This window comes from Lupinus angustifolius, chromosome LG10, assembly GCF_001865875.1.
Source record: "Lupinus angustifolius cultivar Tanjil chromosome LG10, LupAngTanjil_v1.0, whole genome shotgun sequence".
Classification (NCBI taxonomy): domain Eukaryota; kingdom Viridiplantae; phylum Streptophyta; class Magnoliopsida; order Fabales; family Fabaceae; genus Lupinus; species Lupinus angustifolius.
In genome coordinates, this window is record NC_032018.1 from 5,423,841 (window position 1) to 5,443,776 (window position 19,936).

At 30.0% G+C, this 19,936-nt stretch overlaps 3 protein-coding genes across 5 annotated transcripts; 2 read left to right on the forward strand and 1 right to left on the reverse strand.

Moving 5' to 3' along the window:
• On the forward strand, nt 1-5,678 carry LOC109358601 (serine carboxypeptidase II-3-like). 2 transcript variants are annotated; one of them, XM_019602926.1, is made up of 8 exons: nt 3-455; nt 3,006-3,113; nt 3,699-3,976; nt 4,125-4,373; nt 4,594-4,700; nt 4,819-4,905; nt 5,015-5,120; nt 5,308-5,678. In XM_019602926.1, exons 1-8 carry the CDS (start codon nt 59-61, stop codon nt 5,449-5,451), a joined length of 1,476 nt encoding a protein of 491 aa, XP_019458471.1. In that variant the 5' UTR covers nt 3-58; the 3' UTR covers nt 5,452-5,678. The 2 variants fall into 2 exon arrangements, with proteins under 2 accessions (XP_019458472.1, XP_019458471.1); XM_019602927.1 differs by lacking the exon at nt 4,819-4,905 and having other exon boundaries at nt 1-455.
• LOC109358602 (polyadenylate-binding protein RBP47C-like) lies at nt 6,746-10,502 on the reverse strand. 2 transcript variants are annotated; one of them, XM_019602928.1, is made up of 7 exons: nt 10,308-10,502; nt 9,821-10,269; nt 8,670-9,135; nt 7,997-8,052; nt 7,783-7,913; nt 7,586-7,682; nt 6,746-7,202 (listed from the first exon to the last, which is right to left on the reverse strand). In XM_019602928.1, the coding sequence occupies exons 2-7, from the start codon at nt 10,187-10,189 to the stop codon at nt 7,038-7,040; spliced, it is 1,284 nt and encodes a 427-aa protein (XP_019458473.1). In that variant the 5' UTR covers nt 10,190-10,269; nt 10,308-10,502; the 3' UTR covers nt 6,746-7,037. The 2 variants fall into 2 exon arrangements, with proteins under 2 accessions (XP_019458473.1, XP_019458474.1); XM_019602929.1 differs by lacking the exon at nt 10,308-10,502 and having other exon boundaries at nt 6,746-7,199.
• Nucleotides 13,179-13,898, forward strand: LOC109357947. The gene has a single exon (XM_019602002.1). The coding sequence runs from the start codon at nt 13,179-13,181 to the stop codon at nt 13,896-13,898; it is 720 nt and encodes a 239-aa protein (XP_019457547.1).

Genomic DNA, 19,936 nt, shown 5'->3' on the forward strand with positions numbered 1-19,936 from the left:
AGAGTTATAATTTTAGAAAGGGTAATACACTCACTGCAAAATAAACAATTTGAACCTAATGTTGTCTCTCAAATTATTATGGTGGTTTCTGTTTTTGTGTGGATGCCTCTCATGCAAGGCCAACCAACAAAGTGAATACCTCTATAAGTTGATTCAGTCAAAGAGATCTCAGAAATCTTTGCATAAAGAAGCTTCAATTTCAACTTTTACAAATGGTTCTAATGGTGTAGATAGATATTTTTCAAAGGTATATGTTGAGGTTGAGAATCAATCTGGGCTCAAAGAAGCTGATAAAGTGAAGGGTTTGCCAGGACAACCCCAACAAGGGGTGGATTTTGATCAATATGCTGGCTATGTAACAGTTGATGCAAAGGCAGGGAGAGCATTATTCTATTACTTTGTGGAGTCACCTTTCAATTCTTCAACAAAACCTCTTGTTCTATGGCTAAATGGAGGTAATGATTATGTAACCAATTAATCATTCATTATAAATAAACTTCTATTTGTATATGATCATATAATAAGAGAGTCAAGGATATTGAAGAGTCTATATATATATATATATTGGATGAGTGGTTTGCTAGTCAATCTTGACATCAAAAACTACATGTCAACTTGTGCATTGAAATGATAACAAGAATTCAAATTTAGTTGCTGATTAAGTTTAGGTTATAAAGAGTGTTCTAAGGTGGTGGTTAAGAATTCAAAGAGTAGTACATTTATATAGGAAAAACTAAATATATCATTTCCCAATATTTCAAAGATATTTACTTTAATATGAAAAGTAAATTTTTAATCTTTAATCATATCCTAAAAATAGAATAAAGTATTTTCTCATATGAGGAGATAATTTGTCTCCTTAACTCCACTCATTATTTAATATGTGTCTTATTTTTTTTCTTTGAGAAGTTTTTATTTTAAAATATATTATAAAAGAAAAAGAAGGCACTCACTAATATTCTTATCCTGATATGAGAATATACTCTATTCTCATCCTAAAAAACATTCACTAATATTCTTCTTAAATATTTTAGTTACATTCTTAAGACTAGATAATTGGATTTGTTATATCTTCTTCAATTATTTTTTAATAGTTAATAAAAATATATATTTAATGGCCTGGGATCATTTGCATAGAAAGTCACATAAGACTTAGTTTTAAATATTGCTTGAGAAGTCAAGTTCCTTAATACTTAGATAAGTATATAATCATTTTTAATTATATAAGTAAGTTTTTTTTGCACAACTGAAAAATATTACAAGAAGATAAAAATACATATTGTACCATGAATTATATTATTAAAAAATATAAAAATATATTCATACTTAATAAGGAATTTTCAACACAAGACATTAGAATAAAACTATAAAGTATTTTAAGTGTATAACAAAGGAGTTGAGATCAACTCCAATAGTGTAGGGTCTATTACTAAAATAGGAGGGTAAAGAAGAAGTTTGATAATTTTAATATTATTTTATTCAAAAATTAGTTTCATTAAATTAGCATTTTTAAGAAAGTTAAAGAAATAATTTGATAATGGAAATTTGATATTTTTATATCAAAAGTATTACTTAGATTTGAAGATTAAATTAATTTTATTTTATTAAAAATATCTTTGATATAGTTATCAAGGCAACTCATAATAAAATTGATTGCCAATCAATGTCACTCAACTTGAACCAATATACATGGATTTCCAACTCTGAAGCCATCAGCTATGTCTGCCACCAAACATCATAATAATTGTTGGATGATTCCGTCGTCATGCACACATTTTAAAACTATTATTGGTGCCTTTTGCTTTGTGGTCTTGCCCTTTTGCACCATATTGGTATATTGGAATCTGTTAATTTCTCTTATTTGACTAGCTGGTGCCTATTTGGGTCCCATGAAAGAAAGATACGCCTACCCCACGTATTACTTTTGTTCTCTTTAAAACTTCCAACTTTCATAGTCCAAAAAACCTAAGTGCTAACAACCATTATTTTATCAACATTAGGCAATTAGTTTTTTTTGGTACTGTAATCGTATAGTTAATAAACTAATCTCTTTTAGAGTATGTAATTGTCCTCCCCATAAGTATTGTTACTATAAATTAAATTTTGATATTTTGATCATTTTATAGATTTAACAAAACCTTATACTACTAGACAAACAACTTTGATATAAAGAAATAAATCTTCTTTTTAAGTAGCCAAATAGCTTCGTTTAAAAATGAGTTTTCTTAATTTTAGCATTTAGTGTCAAGAATAAGTTAGAAGTGTTAAAAATAATATATAGGAAAATTAAGTCTATAAGGTCTTATAAAACTATAGTTTAATTCTTCATTATAAAAATACATTTTTAGCATCTTATCCTCAGGTTAAGAATAATAAAATCATTTAAAAATTCATTTGTTTCATATATTAAATATATAATTTTTCCCTTTTCCGGTATATAAACAATAACATTACATAAGAAATTGTAATATTAATTTAATATTCTGTGCATTATTTAAAAGAAAATTTTAAGTTTTTTATGCAAAGTGTAAAATTTATCTTTAGTATAAAGAAATAAAGTAACAAGATTTCCATTTCTCATTTATATATGTATAATAGTTCTACTTATTTTAAAAACCTTTTTTCTTTTCTTTCTCATTTGAAACTTGGTAAAAGAAAATGGCTTAAACGTGTACTTTATTAATCTTACCCTTTAGACAACACTTTCTAAAAGGGGCTTATATTTGAGATAAGTAAATAAAAATTGTATCTATCCTTAATTGACTAAAGTGCAAGGCACTGGATAAAGTGATTTTAAGGTACCATATGCATGGATGAATATACCATTACTTTCAAAATTACCTCTTTGTCCTTACTATTTTCAAAACTCCATATCCCCCTAGAGAGATACTAGGGCAGTATAGTATTTTAAGTGCTTAAAGTTGCATTTGTTTCAATGTGAGAAAATGAGAATCATAGTCAAAATGAATATGCTTTAAGTTTTGAGTAACACATGTATGATACAGGGCCTGGGTGTTCTTCCCTTGGATATGGAGCAATGGAGGAACTGGGACCTTTTAGAGTTAACAGTGATGGAAGAACACTTTTCAGAAATGAATATGCTTGGAATAACGGTATGCATGCACTAGCTAGAAGAGTGTAATATTTATATACTGTCATTGTAATGATTTATATATAATTGTTATATCATTCCTCATTCATTTGTATTATTTATATTTAAAGTCTAATTAAATTTTAATAATCGATATACAATGATAATATAAAAAACTCTTACACTATCAGTATATATATATATATATATATTTTTTTTTTTTCTCAAACAGAAATATCATTCATGTGTCAATGAATCTTTTTTTGTATATACATTTATTTTTAATGTAGATATTTTTTTTGTTTTTAAGAGGAGTAATTTCCAAATTTTAAACTCAAATATTCATACTTTATCTCACCTAACTTAACCTATCAAACTGATTGTCGGGCATATGCATAACTTATTCGGGTGTTTGAATAAGATAAGTTTTAAAGGAAAACAAAAGCATAAATAATTTTTTCACTATATCTAGAGAATTATAATTATTTATATGTATATGATGCTCAAAATTTATTGTTGAAATTATAGAATTAGTCACACACACAAGAAATTAACATTATGCTTAAGAATATATTCAGCACTGATAAGTTTCTTTTGAAAATGACAGTGGCAAACGTTCTTTTCCTGGAGTCTCCAGCAGGAGTTGGGTTTTCATATTCAAACACTTCTTCAGATTATTCTGAAACTGGTGACAATAGCACAGCCATTGATTCTTACACTTTTCTTCTAAACTGGCTTGAGAGGTTTCCACAGTATAAAAGTAGAGACTTTTTCATAACTGGAGAAAGCTATGCTGGCCATTATGTTCCTCAGCTGGCTGACATTATTCTCTCAAATAATAAGCTATTAACAAATCATACAGCGATCAATCTGAAAGGAATTGCGGTGAGTTTTTTTTATTGGCAAATGTTAGTATGTTAGTATTTTGTTGTGAGTAAGACTCGAACTCTCAACCTCTTTCACTCCATATCAAGTGTACAAAGCATCATTCTTGTACATTTGCTTTGTTGTCAAATTTCTATTCTTGTTGCAGATTGGGAATGGGTGGATAGATGATAATACATGTTCAAAGGGAATGTATCATTATTTCTGGACACATGCTCTGAACTCTGATGAAACCTATGAAGGAATTGGAAAACACTGTGACTTTGATAATGGTAACTTTTCAAGTGAGTGTTACAAATATCAAAGTATATCTGATGATGAAATTGGAGATCTTGACATATACAACGTATATGCTCCACCATGCAATTCAGCTGCAACAAAAACTGCTACCTACTCTGTAAGTTGCATGTCACAGATTATAATAGCCCACTTAGTTTATATCTATGGCATTCTTATATACATATGTATATATATATATATATGTGTATGTATGTATGTGTGTAACAAACAATTTGACTGTGAAATGATTAAATGAATATTATATAAGAATCATAGATCATTTAGGTAATATGTTTGTCAAAATTAAGCAATATAATGTTACAATTTCAATATTGTAGGGCAGTGACTTCGACCCTTGTTCTGATGATTATACCAATTCATACTTAAACCTCCCAGAAGTTCAAAAGGCTCTTCATGTTAAACCCACAAAATGGTTTCCTTGCAGGTATGCAAATCTTCAATAATTTTGTTTTCTCCCTAACATTTTCAAATGAGTTAATTATACACAATATGTAGCAGTTGTATTTCCTGAATTAATATGTATAATAAATCTTTATATTCAGTGCGGTGGGATGGGCAGATAGTCCTGCAAGTCTTCTACCAACTATAAATCGTATTGTATCAAAGGGTATAAGCACCTTGATTTATAGGTGAGACTTTATAAACTGCAATGTTACATTCATAAGTAATAGATATTGTCCATTAATTCATTGCTAATGACTTTATGTGCAACATTGTTGTTGTTGTTTAATAATGCAGTGGTGATACAGATGGGCGTGTTCCTATAACATCAGCTAGGTACTCAGTAAATGCCTTGAAACTTCCAATTGAGACACCATGGCGTCCATGGTACTCTTCCAATGAGGTAATGAAGCATTATTGTATATGAAATGTTTACTTGTACAACTAGATTTGACACCTAGTATGGACATCGAACATTCACCACCGAACATTAAGATATACCATATTCTGAGACAGAGATAAACCCATAATTCAGTTCTTGAATCGATATCATTAATCAATTTGGTAACCTTACTGCATGCATTATGCAGGTTGGAGGATATGTGGTTGGGTACAAAGGGCTCACACTAGTAACTGTAAGAGGAGCTGGACACATGGTTCCAAGCTACCAACCACAAAGAGCACTAACCATGATCTCATCTTTCCTCAGTGGAAAACTTCCTCCCAAGAATTAACCCCTCATGTCTATGTGCTGTATATCCTTAAAGCTTGATGTGAAGAATTGATAGATGAGTTGCAAATGTAAATGTGTATATACAGTTTACACCTCTATTTTTTTTTTATTTCTTTCAAAGAAAGAACCAAAATGGCTGTGCTAAGATCAATTCAGTATCCTCTTGGGAAAACAATTCTTGGATAAGTTTGTATAAAGAATTGTATAAATGATTCATTTTGTTGCAACAACATAGGTAAGGTCACAATTTATTTTGTTGCAACAACATAGGTAAGAATTGTATAAATGAGTCATGGAATACAGTTATGAGATAACTCAAGCCTTCATTTTCCCTTCCATTCCCTCCAAAATCAAACTCGCAAATAGACCCTTAGAGAACTAACTATTGGGAGATGGTAATGAGCATGGTTATCAAAAGCGCGCTCCAAAGCGTTGAATCGCACGATTCAACGCTTTTGAAGGTGGAAACTGTGTTAAATGGGCAAAAAAGTGAGCAAGTGGCGATGCGTAGCTGAGTGACGTGTTGGAGCATCGAATCGCAGAATTGTTGCGCAATTTTGAGTTGAGAAAGGAGGAGACAGTTGTCTCAAATGTCTTCTACAATTTCGGATTTGTTTTGACTCAGGTTCTAGCCCAACCCCTTTTTAACATGTTTAACTTAATTTTAAGCCCAACCCATGTTAACTTAATTTTGATTTAATTTTTAAAAAAAAACCTAATCGTTTTATCTTCAGCTACTCAAATTCAGAAACCTTTCATCTTTTTCTATAAGTAGCTGCCACTTGATGAAAACTTCGCATTTTACCAAAAATGCATTCACCTATTTCTATAAAAATCAAGCAGCTGCCACTTGATGAAAACTTTGCATTTTACCAAAAATGCATTCACCTATTTCTATAAAAATCAAGCTGCATTATTTCTTCATTCATCTTTGCTTCTCAAATCGCACAACAACAAGATGACTATGCTCTTTCACCCAAAACCTTTTTGTTTCTTCACCAAAAATATTATTGCTCATCCAAATCCTCTTTTCTATCTTTTTCCTTTGTTTTTTAACAAACTATGTCAACTGTCACTACTCCTCCAACCCTCTGAATGTAACTTTGTATTTTAAGTGGAGCTATGCGTCGTGTTATGCTCCACTTCTTCTACAATCCTACCCCTTCCTCCCGCTCCAAGGTTAACTCTATGCTTTAACAACCTTGTTAATGAGTCTCATGACCTTCGATAATTTCACATAGATGCAATGACCATAAAGCAACCAAAGGCAAAGCTACAATATCAAGTGTGGGATATAAATAAAATGAAAGGAAGCACAAAGATTGTCATATTTAAGGCAATTATTCAGATAAATAAGAAGTTTTAAGTTCCTCATTTGTCACTACTCCTACAAGTCTTAACAAATAATTGAATTGAATCCCTACAGTGCTAGCTCAAGAAGCCAAAATTCAACTCCGCTCCACAATTAGGAGGGGTTCTTATGAACTCAACATACCTATAAGGTTACAGGGGAGAGAAGTTAATTTCCTTTTTCAGCGTGAAATGCTGTGAGTGACTTGTGAGAGCTACTCCTGCAATGCACTTCATTTAGCTTACTTGCTGTTGGTGGCCTCCATAAACAGGGTAAGCCCCATAAGCAGCGGCGTATATTCTTGGGTCGTGAGGAGGCGGCAAAGCATATCCATAACCATCATAAACAGAGCCCCCGTAATATGCTCCATTCCAGGGGCTGCCGAAATCCATCCTAAACTGCTGTCACGAGAAAATCAATTTAGAGACAATAATCACGAGTGCATTCAATGATAGGCAGCATGAAGAAAATCCAGAACTCTATACTGTCTCATTTATTTTGAGAAATGAGACAGTAAAACCCAAACTTTGAAAAAATTAATCAAATGTTCTTATAACTTTTTTCTAAAAATGATTACTGCAAACTTCAGTTAAATTGATGCAAACAGCTTGGGACGAAATTAAAACCATTTTCTTTACTTTAAGCTAGGTGCAATACATGGTATCCCTAGTTGGATTATTTGTCGGCCATTAAATAAAAATCTTCCTAGTAGATTAAAATACCAAATATAATGACAATGGGTATGCATGAGAGAGAGAGAGAGAGAGAGAGAGAGAGAGATTGCCTGCTTATTAGCTGGATTGCGGCCCCAAGAAAGGCGAACTGTTTGCTTGCCGATCATTGTACCATTTAGCTTCTGCAAGGCTTCTTCAGCATTATTTCTGAAAAGGTTGCTCATAACGGTGTTGTAGTGATTTCATCAATGAAGGGATTAAAAATCATATTATTTGCGCAAAGAATTGAGAGAGCCAGAACTTTTACCTGTTAGCAAATTGAACAAAACCACACCCCTTTCCGACAGGTATCTTAACAGAGACTATCTCACCATACTGGGAGAATGAGTGCCTAAGATCTTCATCTGTAACATTAGGGTCGAGTCCTCCAACGAATATCTGTAATGAATCATGGACCAGCTATTAGAAAATTGTAACCAATCAGTTATAAATGCAAACATAATAAAAGAATTAAAACACACAGTTGTGTTCGTAGAATCCGCTTCTGATTGGTTGGATGCGCCATTTGACTGGCCTCCTAAACAAAGTAAAAGACAAAATCAATATACAGCTGGTAGAGATATTTCAAACTCTTGCAGTAGCATGCAATGGAAAAGCAACTGAAAATAAATAAATATTAGAAATATAGGATCAAAAACCAAGACAAGTGAAAATGAATAAATATATCAATTTCAGGGGATCTATGAGATAGCTATTCGCCTACTTGAGTATAAAGAATATTATACACACCGGTGACCAATTGACACTTGAGCATGCCTCACGTAACTACCTTTATATTTGTTCAACGAAATCAGCAAACAGATTCAATGATCATTTACACTCAGTAAAAGACATCAATAATTGTCATTCTAAGGAATCTATTCATCTTAAAATGATATGGCAATACCACTCCATCCAAATTGAAATCATTAGTTAAACAATAAAACTAATGTTACTGTTTATGTGACGAGTGATATAAAAAATATATACTTCTCGAAGTTCATCAGTAACCTGAAGCAGAACAAAGAAATCTGAGGGTAAGAATAAGATAGGTTGTCAAAAGCATTTTGCAAATGGAATGTAAAATGTACTTGTTTTTCAAATATAATGAATAGAATTTCAGATATGATAACCATGTAACATGATATGCCATACCTTGTTGATAGCCAGATGATTTTCTGGGAGTTGCAGCACCAATTCGCATAGGCCTGCTAGAACAGTAAACACCATTCATTTCAGTCATAGCCTGGGACCTCTCATTATCGTCTCCAAACCTAACGAAACCATAGCCCTTTGAACGGCCAGTATTGACATCAAAAACAACTTTTGCAGCTTTAACAGAAGGATATTTAGTGGAAAATGTTTCATGCAATACACTATCTGTAACATCTGAAGCTAAATCTCCTACAAAAATGGAAAGATCAGGAACATTATCTGAACCCTTGTCTCCCGTGCTAAATGTTGCCCAGTTCAGGCGGAAAGGTTGCTCTGTATTGGGCATCAAAATTCCACCATAAGTCTGTAAAACTTTCTCAGCGGTGGCATGTGAATAAAATTCCACAAATCCATAACCCTCAGATAGACAAGTATGTTTATTGCGAATAACCTTGATGGAGGAAATCTGCAAAATATACAATAGTCAGAAGCTGTATACTGCAAATTATTACTTAGTAGCATTATAACTGAAACAAAAAGAAAAGTACAGGAAACATTTTCTGCTATAACAAACTATGCTTTCAAAATTCATGTTTAGTATGACCAAATTGGAGTAGTAGAGAAGTAGCACTTGTCTCAACATTGTCACTTATATAATTATGTCCACAGCAATCTAATTAAACCAAAAGAATTCAAAAATTTACACACAATGCATGGCATAAAATGTCAAAAAACGAAATTATATAAAGGAAATGAACTAGCTTTGATTTTCTTTTAGAGTTTAACGTTGAATTTTTTATGCACTATCATTTAAATTGTTTACACTATCAATAATTGATTAGTTGATGACAGTGCAGATAAAATTTCTAACTCAAAGTAAGAACTTCAAAAAATCAATTTATTTGGGTTGTTGAAAAGTTGCACTATTTTCATTTTATCCCATTTGAGTTATAAGTTACAGAAAACCGTTAAAAACAACATCACATCAATTTCCATATAGCATTCTCATTAAAAACAAAAACTAAACATACCCATTTTTTATAAACACTGAGAACACTATATTCAATTCACTAAACTCTAAACACGTGAAAATCATAACTACACAAATATACTAAATTGAATTAAACATGATACAATATTCTAATATATACCTCGCCAGTGGAAGCAAAACATCGATGGAGATAGCTTTCATCCATCCAGTGATACAAATCGCCGACCCATATAGTCTTATTCTCACCGCCATTGGATCCATGATGATTCTGGTGAGTAGTCACGTGCGGCACGTGCTGGTACTGGTGATGGTAAGGCACGTAAGGTGGCGGCGGCGCATAAGGCTGAGGCGGCAACATGTGGTGCGGCATTACCATAGCCGGGTACTGCATCGGCACCCACTGCTGTGGCGCCACCGCAACAGGCGGAGGCGGTTGCGGTTGCCGTTGTTGGTGGTTCTGCTGCTCCGACTGTGGCTGCTGCTGCTGTTGTTGTTGTGAGGGAGAATCAGAGGCGTTGGATTGTTGCATCTTAAATAATGGACGGTGGTGATATTCTCGTAGTTTTGGTGTAAAAGAAAAAGAGTGGTTCCTAAAAAAGGAAAGAGAGAAAAGTAAAAAAGGGCAAAGAAGAAGGAAGAGAGAGAGAGAGAAAGGTTGAATCTGGAAATGGGAGGAAAGAGAAGAGTGATGGCGCGGCAAGGGTATAAGAGAGGATGAAGGATTCTTGGGTTGGCTTCGTAAACGTGGTTGTTGTTATCACCGTTGGATTAGGAGATGGGGTTTAATGTTTATCGTTGGATTTACTTATCAGGGATATGCGCTAAAACTGTTATGTTTGTGTTGTTACTTAGTTTATGTATCCGCCGCCACCTTTCCTTCCTTTCCCTCACTCTATTAGTCTATTGGATATTTTCTGTCATTCTTTTTATATTTAAGATTACATATATTTTTAACTTATATATTTACTACTAATAATGTTATTAATATCTATATATAATATCGGTTCAATCAATAGTTGATTAATTAAGTTATATACTTATGAAATTAAATGTTTATATTATAGCTTTATAAATGTGAAAAAACTAAAAGGGATGTAATAAATCTTTTTAACAACACTTACGAAAACAATGTGACTTGGTTTTTAGAGTTGCAAAAAAATGATTATATTGTATTTGATATTATTAAAAAAATTTGATAAAAATTAAAAAAATTCATGTTTTAACTTTAAATAAAAATAAAGATATGTTATCATATTGGTTTTCTTTGGTTACCACGATATAATTATATAACTAATATAATTATTATACCTTATTAATTTGTGTATCAGTTTAATGGTTCGTTAGACTGGTGTGATGTAATATTTTTAACTAAGGTCATAAAGTTATTGTTGTTTTAGTCTAGAAGGGGGTGATATAATAATGATGTCTTTGGGATGAACCGGTCTAAAAAGCGATCTTTAACCATTTTTGTTAGGTACTTGAAAAAAGGGATTCAACACTCTCATGTTAGTATTTATATAGATATCCCCTAGTGTAATAGGTTTACCCTACACTAAAATAATAATGTTTAGAGATATCATGGCTAAGGAGAAAGCATTTAGTTGCTGACATAAAGCTTATTGATTCCTTAGAATTGTTTTTTCATTTGACACATAATGTATCAAATTCTTAGAATTGCATTTAGCCATGTTTACCACCAATTTCGTACACAAATAATCACCATATTTTATCTCATACAATTTTCATTTTTAAGTGTCTTCTTGTCATTCAATTATTTTGAATAAATTTAAAAATAAAATAAAAACTTCACATCACATTTAAATATCCCCTATAACTCTCATTCCACTCATACCCTACATTTAGAATATAACAAAAATAATTCTCCATAAATGCAATAGGTACATAACGACAAAAAAACAATCATACAATATAAATGCAAATTATGATAATTATTAATAATAGTTGAAATTATGATAATTATTAACGACAATAAAATAATCATAATAGGATATTATTTTTACAGTTGTATACTTTTCTTTTTGAAAATATCTAGTTAATAAACCTTAAAAAATTATATAATAATTTGTTATAATAAAATAATGAATAGTAATATTCTTCATTATTTTTGTTTTATAACAATTACAAGAATGATGCCTTATACTAATAGGAGATATCAACTACCTGAATTGAATAATATCTAAATGATTTTGCGTGCATTTTTTCTTGACTTCTGTCTTGCTTTATAAATTGAACTAACATTTATTTGATTCACTCTCTTTAAGAGATTTATATAATTGTCTCCTTCGTACATGTCTAAACCACTTAAGATATGATTTCACATTCTTTAATAAAATAGGAATATTTTGGAATTATAACATATATTCTCATGAACATACGTTATCAACCAAACAAACTTTGAAGTCATTTCCATAAATTTTCAAATTCTAATTTTATTAAAATACCCAAAAATAATAATCTTAATATTAGCATTTCTGAAAATGCGGGTTCCCAAGAGTGTAATTTTATTGCTTGAAACGAATGCTGCTAAAAGAAATTCATATATATATATATATATTATAGTAAAGTATAAATAAGAGACTTTAGGTTTTTAATTTATTTTAATTTTCAATAAGAAAAGACTTTAGATTTAATTAAAATAAATGTACATGATTGGCAGGAACATTTTGAACTACCCATTAAGTACTTTTATCCCCTGATATAATCGGTCTAATTAATTAACACTTTCCTCTTTCAAAACTGTTATTACATCAAACAATTAAATGAAGATTATCTATCCTATATTCTTCATATCTTTTTGTCTAGATAAATTAAAGTTTGCCACATCATTTTAATTTTATTTACAAAAATGATATAGTAATATCTACATATCTAAATTTAAGTGAATGAAATATGAAATAATATAGAATTGGGGATAAATGATTTGTATTGGTATCAAACTATGTATATGTAACGAGTTGGGATCCTCTCCATTAATGAAAAGATAAGTATACTTAAAATAAGATAAAAATGTAATATAATTTAACATGTTTATCCTTAAAATATCATAATATAACATTTTTACCTCTATGTGTAAGTGCAATAGTGATCATTTGTCTCGCCTTTCCATTAATAGAGAGGATCATAACTCAAACGTAATTAGCTAACCTGCCTAACTAACTATATAGGTAAACATTACATGGTTATTCGTTATGATATATATTAATTTTAATCACGGCATTGCTAGCCATGTCTATTAATTGTTCTCATTTGTTGTTGTTCTCAAACTGTAACAGATTGGCAAAGAAGGCCAACGTAATTTAACATTTTCTGCATGTCACTGCATGTGTTAGTTAACGGTTAATTTCGTTAGACCTTGGCCCATATAGAAAAAAAACATATGTATAACCTATTATAGCTTCACGAATTCTGCCATTCTACTTTTGCATAGGAGTATTTTTTCGTCTACAATCTCTTCTCCTTAAAACTATATAAAATCAACAAATTATTCACCAGACAAAATGCATTACGTGCCCACAACGGGTTATGATCTTGATCCTGGTCATGGCGAACATCAACTCGAAGGTTATGCCCCAAGACCAGTTTACGAAGTGGATGCAGGATACTTACAATATAATTATCTTTACCATCCTGCCCCGCCTCAGAACAACAAAAGTTGTACTTGCACCAAACACATCATAATGTGTTTGTGTATAATATTAGCAACCCTCTTCCTTCTGTTTCTTCTAACAGCCATGGCCCTATATCCCGAAACCCCTCAATACAACGTTACCTTCATGAGGGTGACGAATTTCAACACAGAACCAACCCTAACCGGGGAATGGCACACCACCTTCACAATTTACAACCCTAACACCCGAGAAGCTAGTAACTTTCCCGATTTCAAGGTAGATATCTTGCACATGGACGAGGTAATAGCTGAGGGTAACAGTGCTGGTTTCGAATTAGGGAAGAGCGAGCATAAAGTACTCCAAGTGAAGGTGTCAACAATTAACAGTACAAAGTTGCAGCTAGATGAATTAAAGCATGAAAGAGAGAGAGGTATTGTGACAGTGGATTTAAGGATATCTACTGTACCCATATTCAAGTCTAAATATGATGAAGGACTAAAGGCATTGGCCTATTGCAGCGACATGAAGATTGTGTTTCTGAATAGCACTATTGGCAATGGCCTGTTGGAAAATGGACAATTTTGCACAATAATTTATGTTGCTGAATAATGTTATTTACCAGTTTTACAAAGCTGTTGTTTTATTTTATTTTAGTTTTAGGTTAATTTATTGTTTGGAAGAGCTATACGTTAGTATAAATGGAATATATATTCTATCCTAAAAAGTGTATTATTTTATGTGTTATTTTTTGATTGAGCATAAAAATAATTTATTATTAAATTTTGAACTTAAATATATATTTTCCAACCAATTAGAGGAAGTGTTAGATGAAGTGACACACTATTGGTACATCAGATTGACCCTAGTATATATGAATGAAAAAAAATTTGTTCATTAATAGAGAGACAAGTTCTTGGTTTTACGTTTATATTTAAGGATAAAAAATGTCATGTCATTATATTTAAAGGATAAAAATGTTTTATCATTCTATTTTTCACATTCTTTTTATTTATTTGTCACCTCATTAATGGAGATGGGTGTTAACCTAGATATTCATAACTATTCTGTTAGAATAAGTTATTTCTCTTTAATGACAAATCCAAAAAAATTAGGTACCTGAAAAAGATAACACATATAAGTATATAAATATTTAAAAGGTGAAAGTAAAAATACCATAAAATTATAAGTATTTATTAGTGAATGGGAAAATATAATATAGAAATATAAAATATATAAGTAAAATTAGAAATAGTTATTATCACATGATAACAATAAAAAATCCTAATTTTTTTATCAGTGAAAACTTTATTAATTAAAAGATAAAATATTAGGAGAACAAGAGGTATTTCTATTAACTGAATTTCTGAATTAAAAAATTGTAATTGTAGTGGGATTGGAGTGAAATCTTTGATTTTGTAATGGATTTGAGTGAAATCCTAATTCACATTTATTTATATATTCTCATATTCTGGTTTTTTTTATTAGATTCCTATATTTTGAATATGATTTACAAAGGGCAGAAATGGCTTAGAAACTAGTACATACATGCTTACATGGACTATATATACTTTCTAGTGGATAAAGCTACAGCTATTTCATTTAATACATGCAGTAACAATTAAATGAGAAACAATTGTGTGTAAACATATTTACGTAGAGATAATCAATAGATGATTGATAACATTAAAAATTTAATTCTAATTAAAATTTATTATTAAATGACAACACTTATATAAATATAAATACATGTGTCTCCAAATATGATGGATTAGTTTTATCTCCATACAAGTTTTTCTCCATTACTTATGGCCTTGGAGCCACGTTGGATGCAATGCTGTGTGGGGAAGAATGACCTACACCGGGACTATGACCTGGTTCGGTTGGTCGAAAATCGTCGACCCATTTTTCAACCTCACGTTGGTTTTGGGAATTTAGTTCAGTTGCTACCTCATTTCCTAACATGTGACGGTGCCAAAGAACACTGCTTTTGTATATTTTTATGTGCTCCTTGTTCTCAGTTCTTAGTGTCCTGCCATGAACTGAAAAAATTCCATTAAAAAGTATTAAGGCTAGGAGAATAGAACTTATCATTAACACAACCTTTGTATTGGCCATTGTATTTAGAGAATGAAGGTTTTTAAAAGAGGTTTAAAGAGAGAATATGCTTGTAAAATATCGTATATGTATGTGGGGGTATATATAGGACTCGATGGAAGAGACTTAGAACACAAAGTGCAATAATACGAATCAATTTTTTAATGGGAATGTGGGAAATATATTGAAATGGTGATGGTAAACTCAAATATGATTATGCTCCCCGAGATTCTCTTTTGTAATGCGTCCACTAAATTTGTTTATAACTTTACAATACAGTTTTTATAGTTTTAGTTTTGAATTCTTAACTAATGTACTTAGACAATGCACACAACCGTGGAATCCAGTTCATTCCACCTACAAACTTGTTTTTGTATCATTTCATCAATTGAATCTTGTGATATCTGAAAAAATCAAAATATCAAAAGATATAGGATGGAGAGAGTATTGTTAGTTTGGCTAAATTAAAGTAAATACTGATTACTCTAATAATAATTAATAGAAGTTTTCAAAACATTTCATACCTAATAATGGAGTATACGATTGCATTGGATTGTAATATATTTAAAGTATACTGGTGAAATTTAGACATACAATAATGATGTATTATTATTTTAAGAGAAAAAAAGATGTATACACATATAGTGTAAGAGTTTTTTATGCTGTCATTTTATTATTTACCATTAAAATTTTATTATCATTGACTTTTAAATACAAGTAATACAAATGAATAATAAATATTGTGTATAAATCTCTATATTTACCGTGTGTATAGACAAAGATAATACTATTTGAGTTTGAGGGTGTGAAAATGCATACTCTTGATTTTTATGAAAAACATGTGTCTACAAATCTCAAATGTATTTTTTTTATAAACAACATGTTTCATGGAAAATAAATAATCATTATCATATTGATTTATTTTATAATATTTGGGATATATAATTTAAGGAATTTTATGATTGTTTCTCCGAGACATACTCAACTGTTTTTTTGTATGTTTTATTTGAGTCTAACAGGTTTCTTCTCTAGTTTTGATTTAGCAAAACTTATTGAATTTGCAAAGTTTTTTCAACATGATTTTTGTTCAAATGAATTGGTGATATGTGTTAATCAACTTGAGACTTACAACATTAATATGCATAATAATGTTAAATTTACTTCTTTGAAAGGAATCAAAACCTTTTAGATAAGTAGGTTGAAAATAGAAGACACATTATGTATCTATTATTTATATATTCTTTTAAACTTAACAATACAACTATAGAAATTAAAGAGGTTTTTCAACTATGAAAATTATGAAAAATAAGTTGCATAGAACAAGAGATATATGGATAAATGACTATCTAGTGACTTATATTTAGGAGAAGTGCTCAACAATATTGACAACATATTAACCATCTAACAATTTCAAAAATGAATTCATATATAGTGATTAATTATGAAATAAATAATTTGTTTGATTAAATATCAAAAAATTTGTAATTTTGATATTAATATTTATATTTTTATAATTGAACATATTTATTATTTTAATTTTAATATACGTTGCACATTCTGCCTCTGTATCCTATATCCATTAATATATATAAATATTACATTCTTATTTTAAAATATAAGCATGTAAAAGGGATAAAAAGAATAAAACTTCATCTTTTGCACTTTTTTTTTTAATTTTGGTGCTCAAGCTACAAAAATTAAATATAAAAGATGAGAACTTTTCAAAATTTTGACCAATTTTTTTCATTATCTAAATCACGATTAATTGATTGTAAAAAGATAATATTATGAAAAATGACCGTTCACTACTTTTTTAAATCGTATTTCACATTTATTTTGTATATTACATTGATTATTTACAAATTATTATTTTTAATGTAAAAGTCTTTTTTATCAATAATTATTTAAAAAATATAATAAAAAATGTATGTACTGACAATATATGAGTTTTATATATTGTCACTTGATCATTATTATTAATGTTTAATTATAATTTATTCTTAAAAAATAATAATCCAAATAAATAATAGATTATATAATAATAATATATAAATATTTATGTTGATAATATATAATATATAAATACTACTTCCATATAATAATTACGTGAACAAAAGGATGATTGATTCACCACAATCTCCTTTTGCGTGCGTACTCTTTTATACGAGTGTCTTGTGCAGTTGACAAAAAATAATGAATATATCACCCACTTTGCTTAGCATGATGAGACATTTCTGATACATACGAATTCCACAACTTTTGACTTTAGAAATTCCAATTTGTCTTGCTGCACTATGCTAGTAGTTTACGTGTTGCTACCACTATGATGTAGGAAATAATGTCATGCACGGACATGAACCTTCAATTTATTTCAACCCCCATTAATTTGGTTGGTTTGAATTTGTATCTTTGATTGCCTACATATCTATCAATACTGAACCTATGGTTTGTTCAGTGGCTTGCTTTCTCATCTTTCTTCCCATACACGTGGAGCACCCTATGGACAAACATTTTTATCTTGAATCATATATCAAACTAATAATAATTAAGAAAAAATAGAAAAATAATTAATATTAACTTTTTTTAATTAACATAACATATTTTCATGGTTTAGGAGATACTTTAAAACAACAGATTCTTGTCCTTGAATAGAATTGATTACACCTTATGTTTTTTCTAAGCCAAACAATTTTATTAATATGGGTATAATAGATATTTGGTCGACTGCAAATTATTACTTGGTAGCATTCTTTTGGTGTAATTAGATTGTCGCGGACATAATTATATAAGTCACAAAGTTGAGATAGTCCAAATAAAGACTCTCTAGTTCTAGTGTCATGGAAGAAGATGCTTTTAGTACTTACCCTAAGATTTTGTTTTTCCTTGTAATAGTAAGAAAATGGCGTAACTTATAAGTAGCACAATGGTGGGTTTGAATGTGAGGCCTTTTTATATAGAAGATAATCCTATTTGGGTTGAGAATATCTAAAATATAATTAGACTAATTCTCCTACTAAAGAATTTTCTATATACAAAATTCATCTTAAGAAAAAATAAAGTATTTATTGATTAAAGAGAAAACGATTTATGCACTGACAGTGTATCAGTTTTATACATTATCATTGTATCATCCACTATTGATATTTAATTATGATTGACTTTAAAAAAAAATAATCTAAATAAATAGTAGATGATAAAGTGCATGTGTATAAATCTTTAGACTGTTAATGTATAAATTTTACTTGATTAAAAGGTAACCATTTGATTCGGTTTTAAATTGTAGTCTTTATAAATATTATAAATTTACCTATGATTCTCATGGGGATGACCATCACAATTAATGCTATTGTGATCTCTATGAAACAAATGATATGGTTTGAAGTTTTTATGATTAAAAAAATATTTTTAAATTTGATATAGTCTAATACAGCTTAAATATAATATGTTACAATTACACTACGATCCCTAGAGTTGTACTATAGTCTAATAAAATTGTATTATTGTAGTTCATTGTCATACTATAATTATGTATAATGCCATTGTGACGGTTATTGGTGTCACATCAAGGATTATGGTCCATAGTTTGGAACAATGATGACGATTATTGGTGATATTTTATAATTTCTTTAGATAATTTTTAAAAATGGATTACAAGGAGGAATATATAAAACAACAGTCTTATTTCATCATAGTTGAATTAAGTATTTTTGTCATTCAGCTGAAAGGAACCTTTATGAAAAAAAAAAATAACCACAATAGTTGCATAAAATAATTAGCTCAGTCTCACACTACGAAATGTTTACACCAATAATATAACCAAATGGGGCCAAATTAAGTTAAAACCCATTCACTTCATCTAATTCTAACACACCATTTGTTTGAAAAAAGGGAGAAAATGTTTTGTAATGGAGGGGAGGGGATGATATGTATAAAAAAGGAGGAATGATATGTATAAAAAAGGAGGAATGATATGTATGAAAGACAAGGTGCAATAACAAAAGTAAATATCCTTTGTTTGGTATTGCAATGGAGATGAGACAAATAAAAAAGAAGAAGCTTTATATTTAAGAGAATTTATATTAAAGAGCATTTTTTAAAAAAAAGCATACATTGATAATGTAATATTTATGTACTATCAACATAAATAATTATACATAAAAACTATCTTATCCACCATTCATTTGAATTATTAATTTTAAATGTATGAATCTCATATATTTTTTTAACTAGTTGAAAAGGCATATGACTGGATTTGCATTTTGGCCATGGAAACCAGATACACTGCCTAACTGACGCAATCAAATGATTCTGAGCGTTCAAACTCTAGAGATGGCAATTAGGTCTGCCTAATCGGATTAAGATCTCATGCTTGTTCTTTTTTTTTTGTTGGTAAAAACCTCATGCTTGTTCATGTCTGGTAAGTTTGTTTTAAAGTTTCATATTTGTCTAGACTCTATATCCGACCATTTTTTTAACGGTAATGAAAAAAACTCCTACATGGATGACAAAAAAACTCATCTGTACCGTTAAAATATAATATAATATTTTGTTAA

What these genes read in the sequence shown, in the direction of transcription:
- LOC109358601 (XM_019602926.1), top strand. Translation starts at nt 59, where the DNA reads ATGTTGTCTCTCAAATTATTATGGTGGTTTCTGTTTTTGTGTGGATGC. An exon ending in ACAAAATGGTTTCCTTGCAG is followed by an intron (nt 4,701 to 4,818) that starts GTATGCAAATCT and finishes CTTTATATTCAG; the next exon opens with TGCGGTGGGATGGGCAGATA. An exon ending in CATGGTACTCTTCCAATGAG is followed by an intron (nt 5,121 to 5,307) that starts GTAATGAAGCAT and finishes TGCATTATGCAG; the next exon opens with GTTGGAGGATATGTGGTTGG.
- LOC109358602 (XM_019602928.1), bottom strand. Translation starts at nt 10,189, where the DNA reads ATGCAACAATCCAACGCCTCTGATTCTCCCTCACAACAACAACAGCAG. An exon ending in ATCATCTGGCTATCAACAAG is followed by an intron (nt 8,053 to 8,669) that starts GTATGGCATATC and finishes TACTTTGTTTAG; the next exon opens with GAGGCCAGTCAAATGGCGCA. An exon ending in GCAATCCAGCTAATAAGCAG is followed by an intron (nt 7,203 to 7,585) that starts GCAATCTCTCTC and finishes TTCTCGTGACAG; the next exon opens with CAGTTTAGGATGGATTTCGG.
- LOC109357947 (XM_019602002.1), top strand. Translation starts at nt 13,179, where the DNA reads ATGCATTACGTGCCCACAACGGGTTATGATCTTGATCCTGGTCATGGC.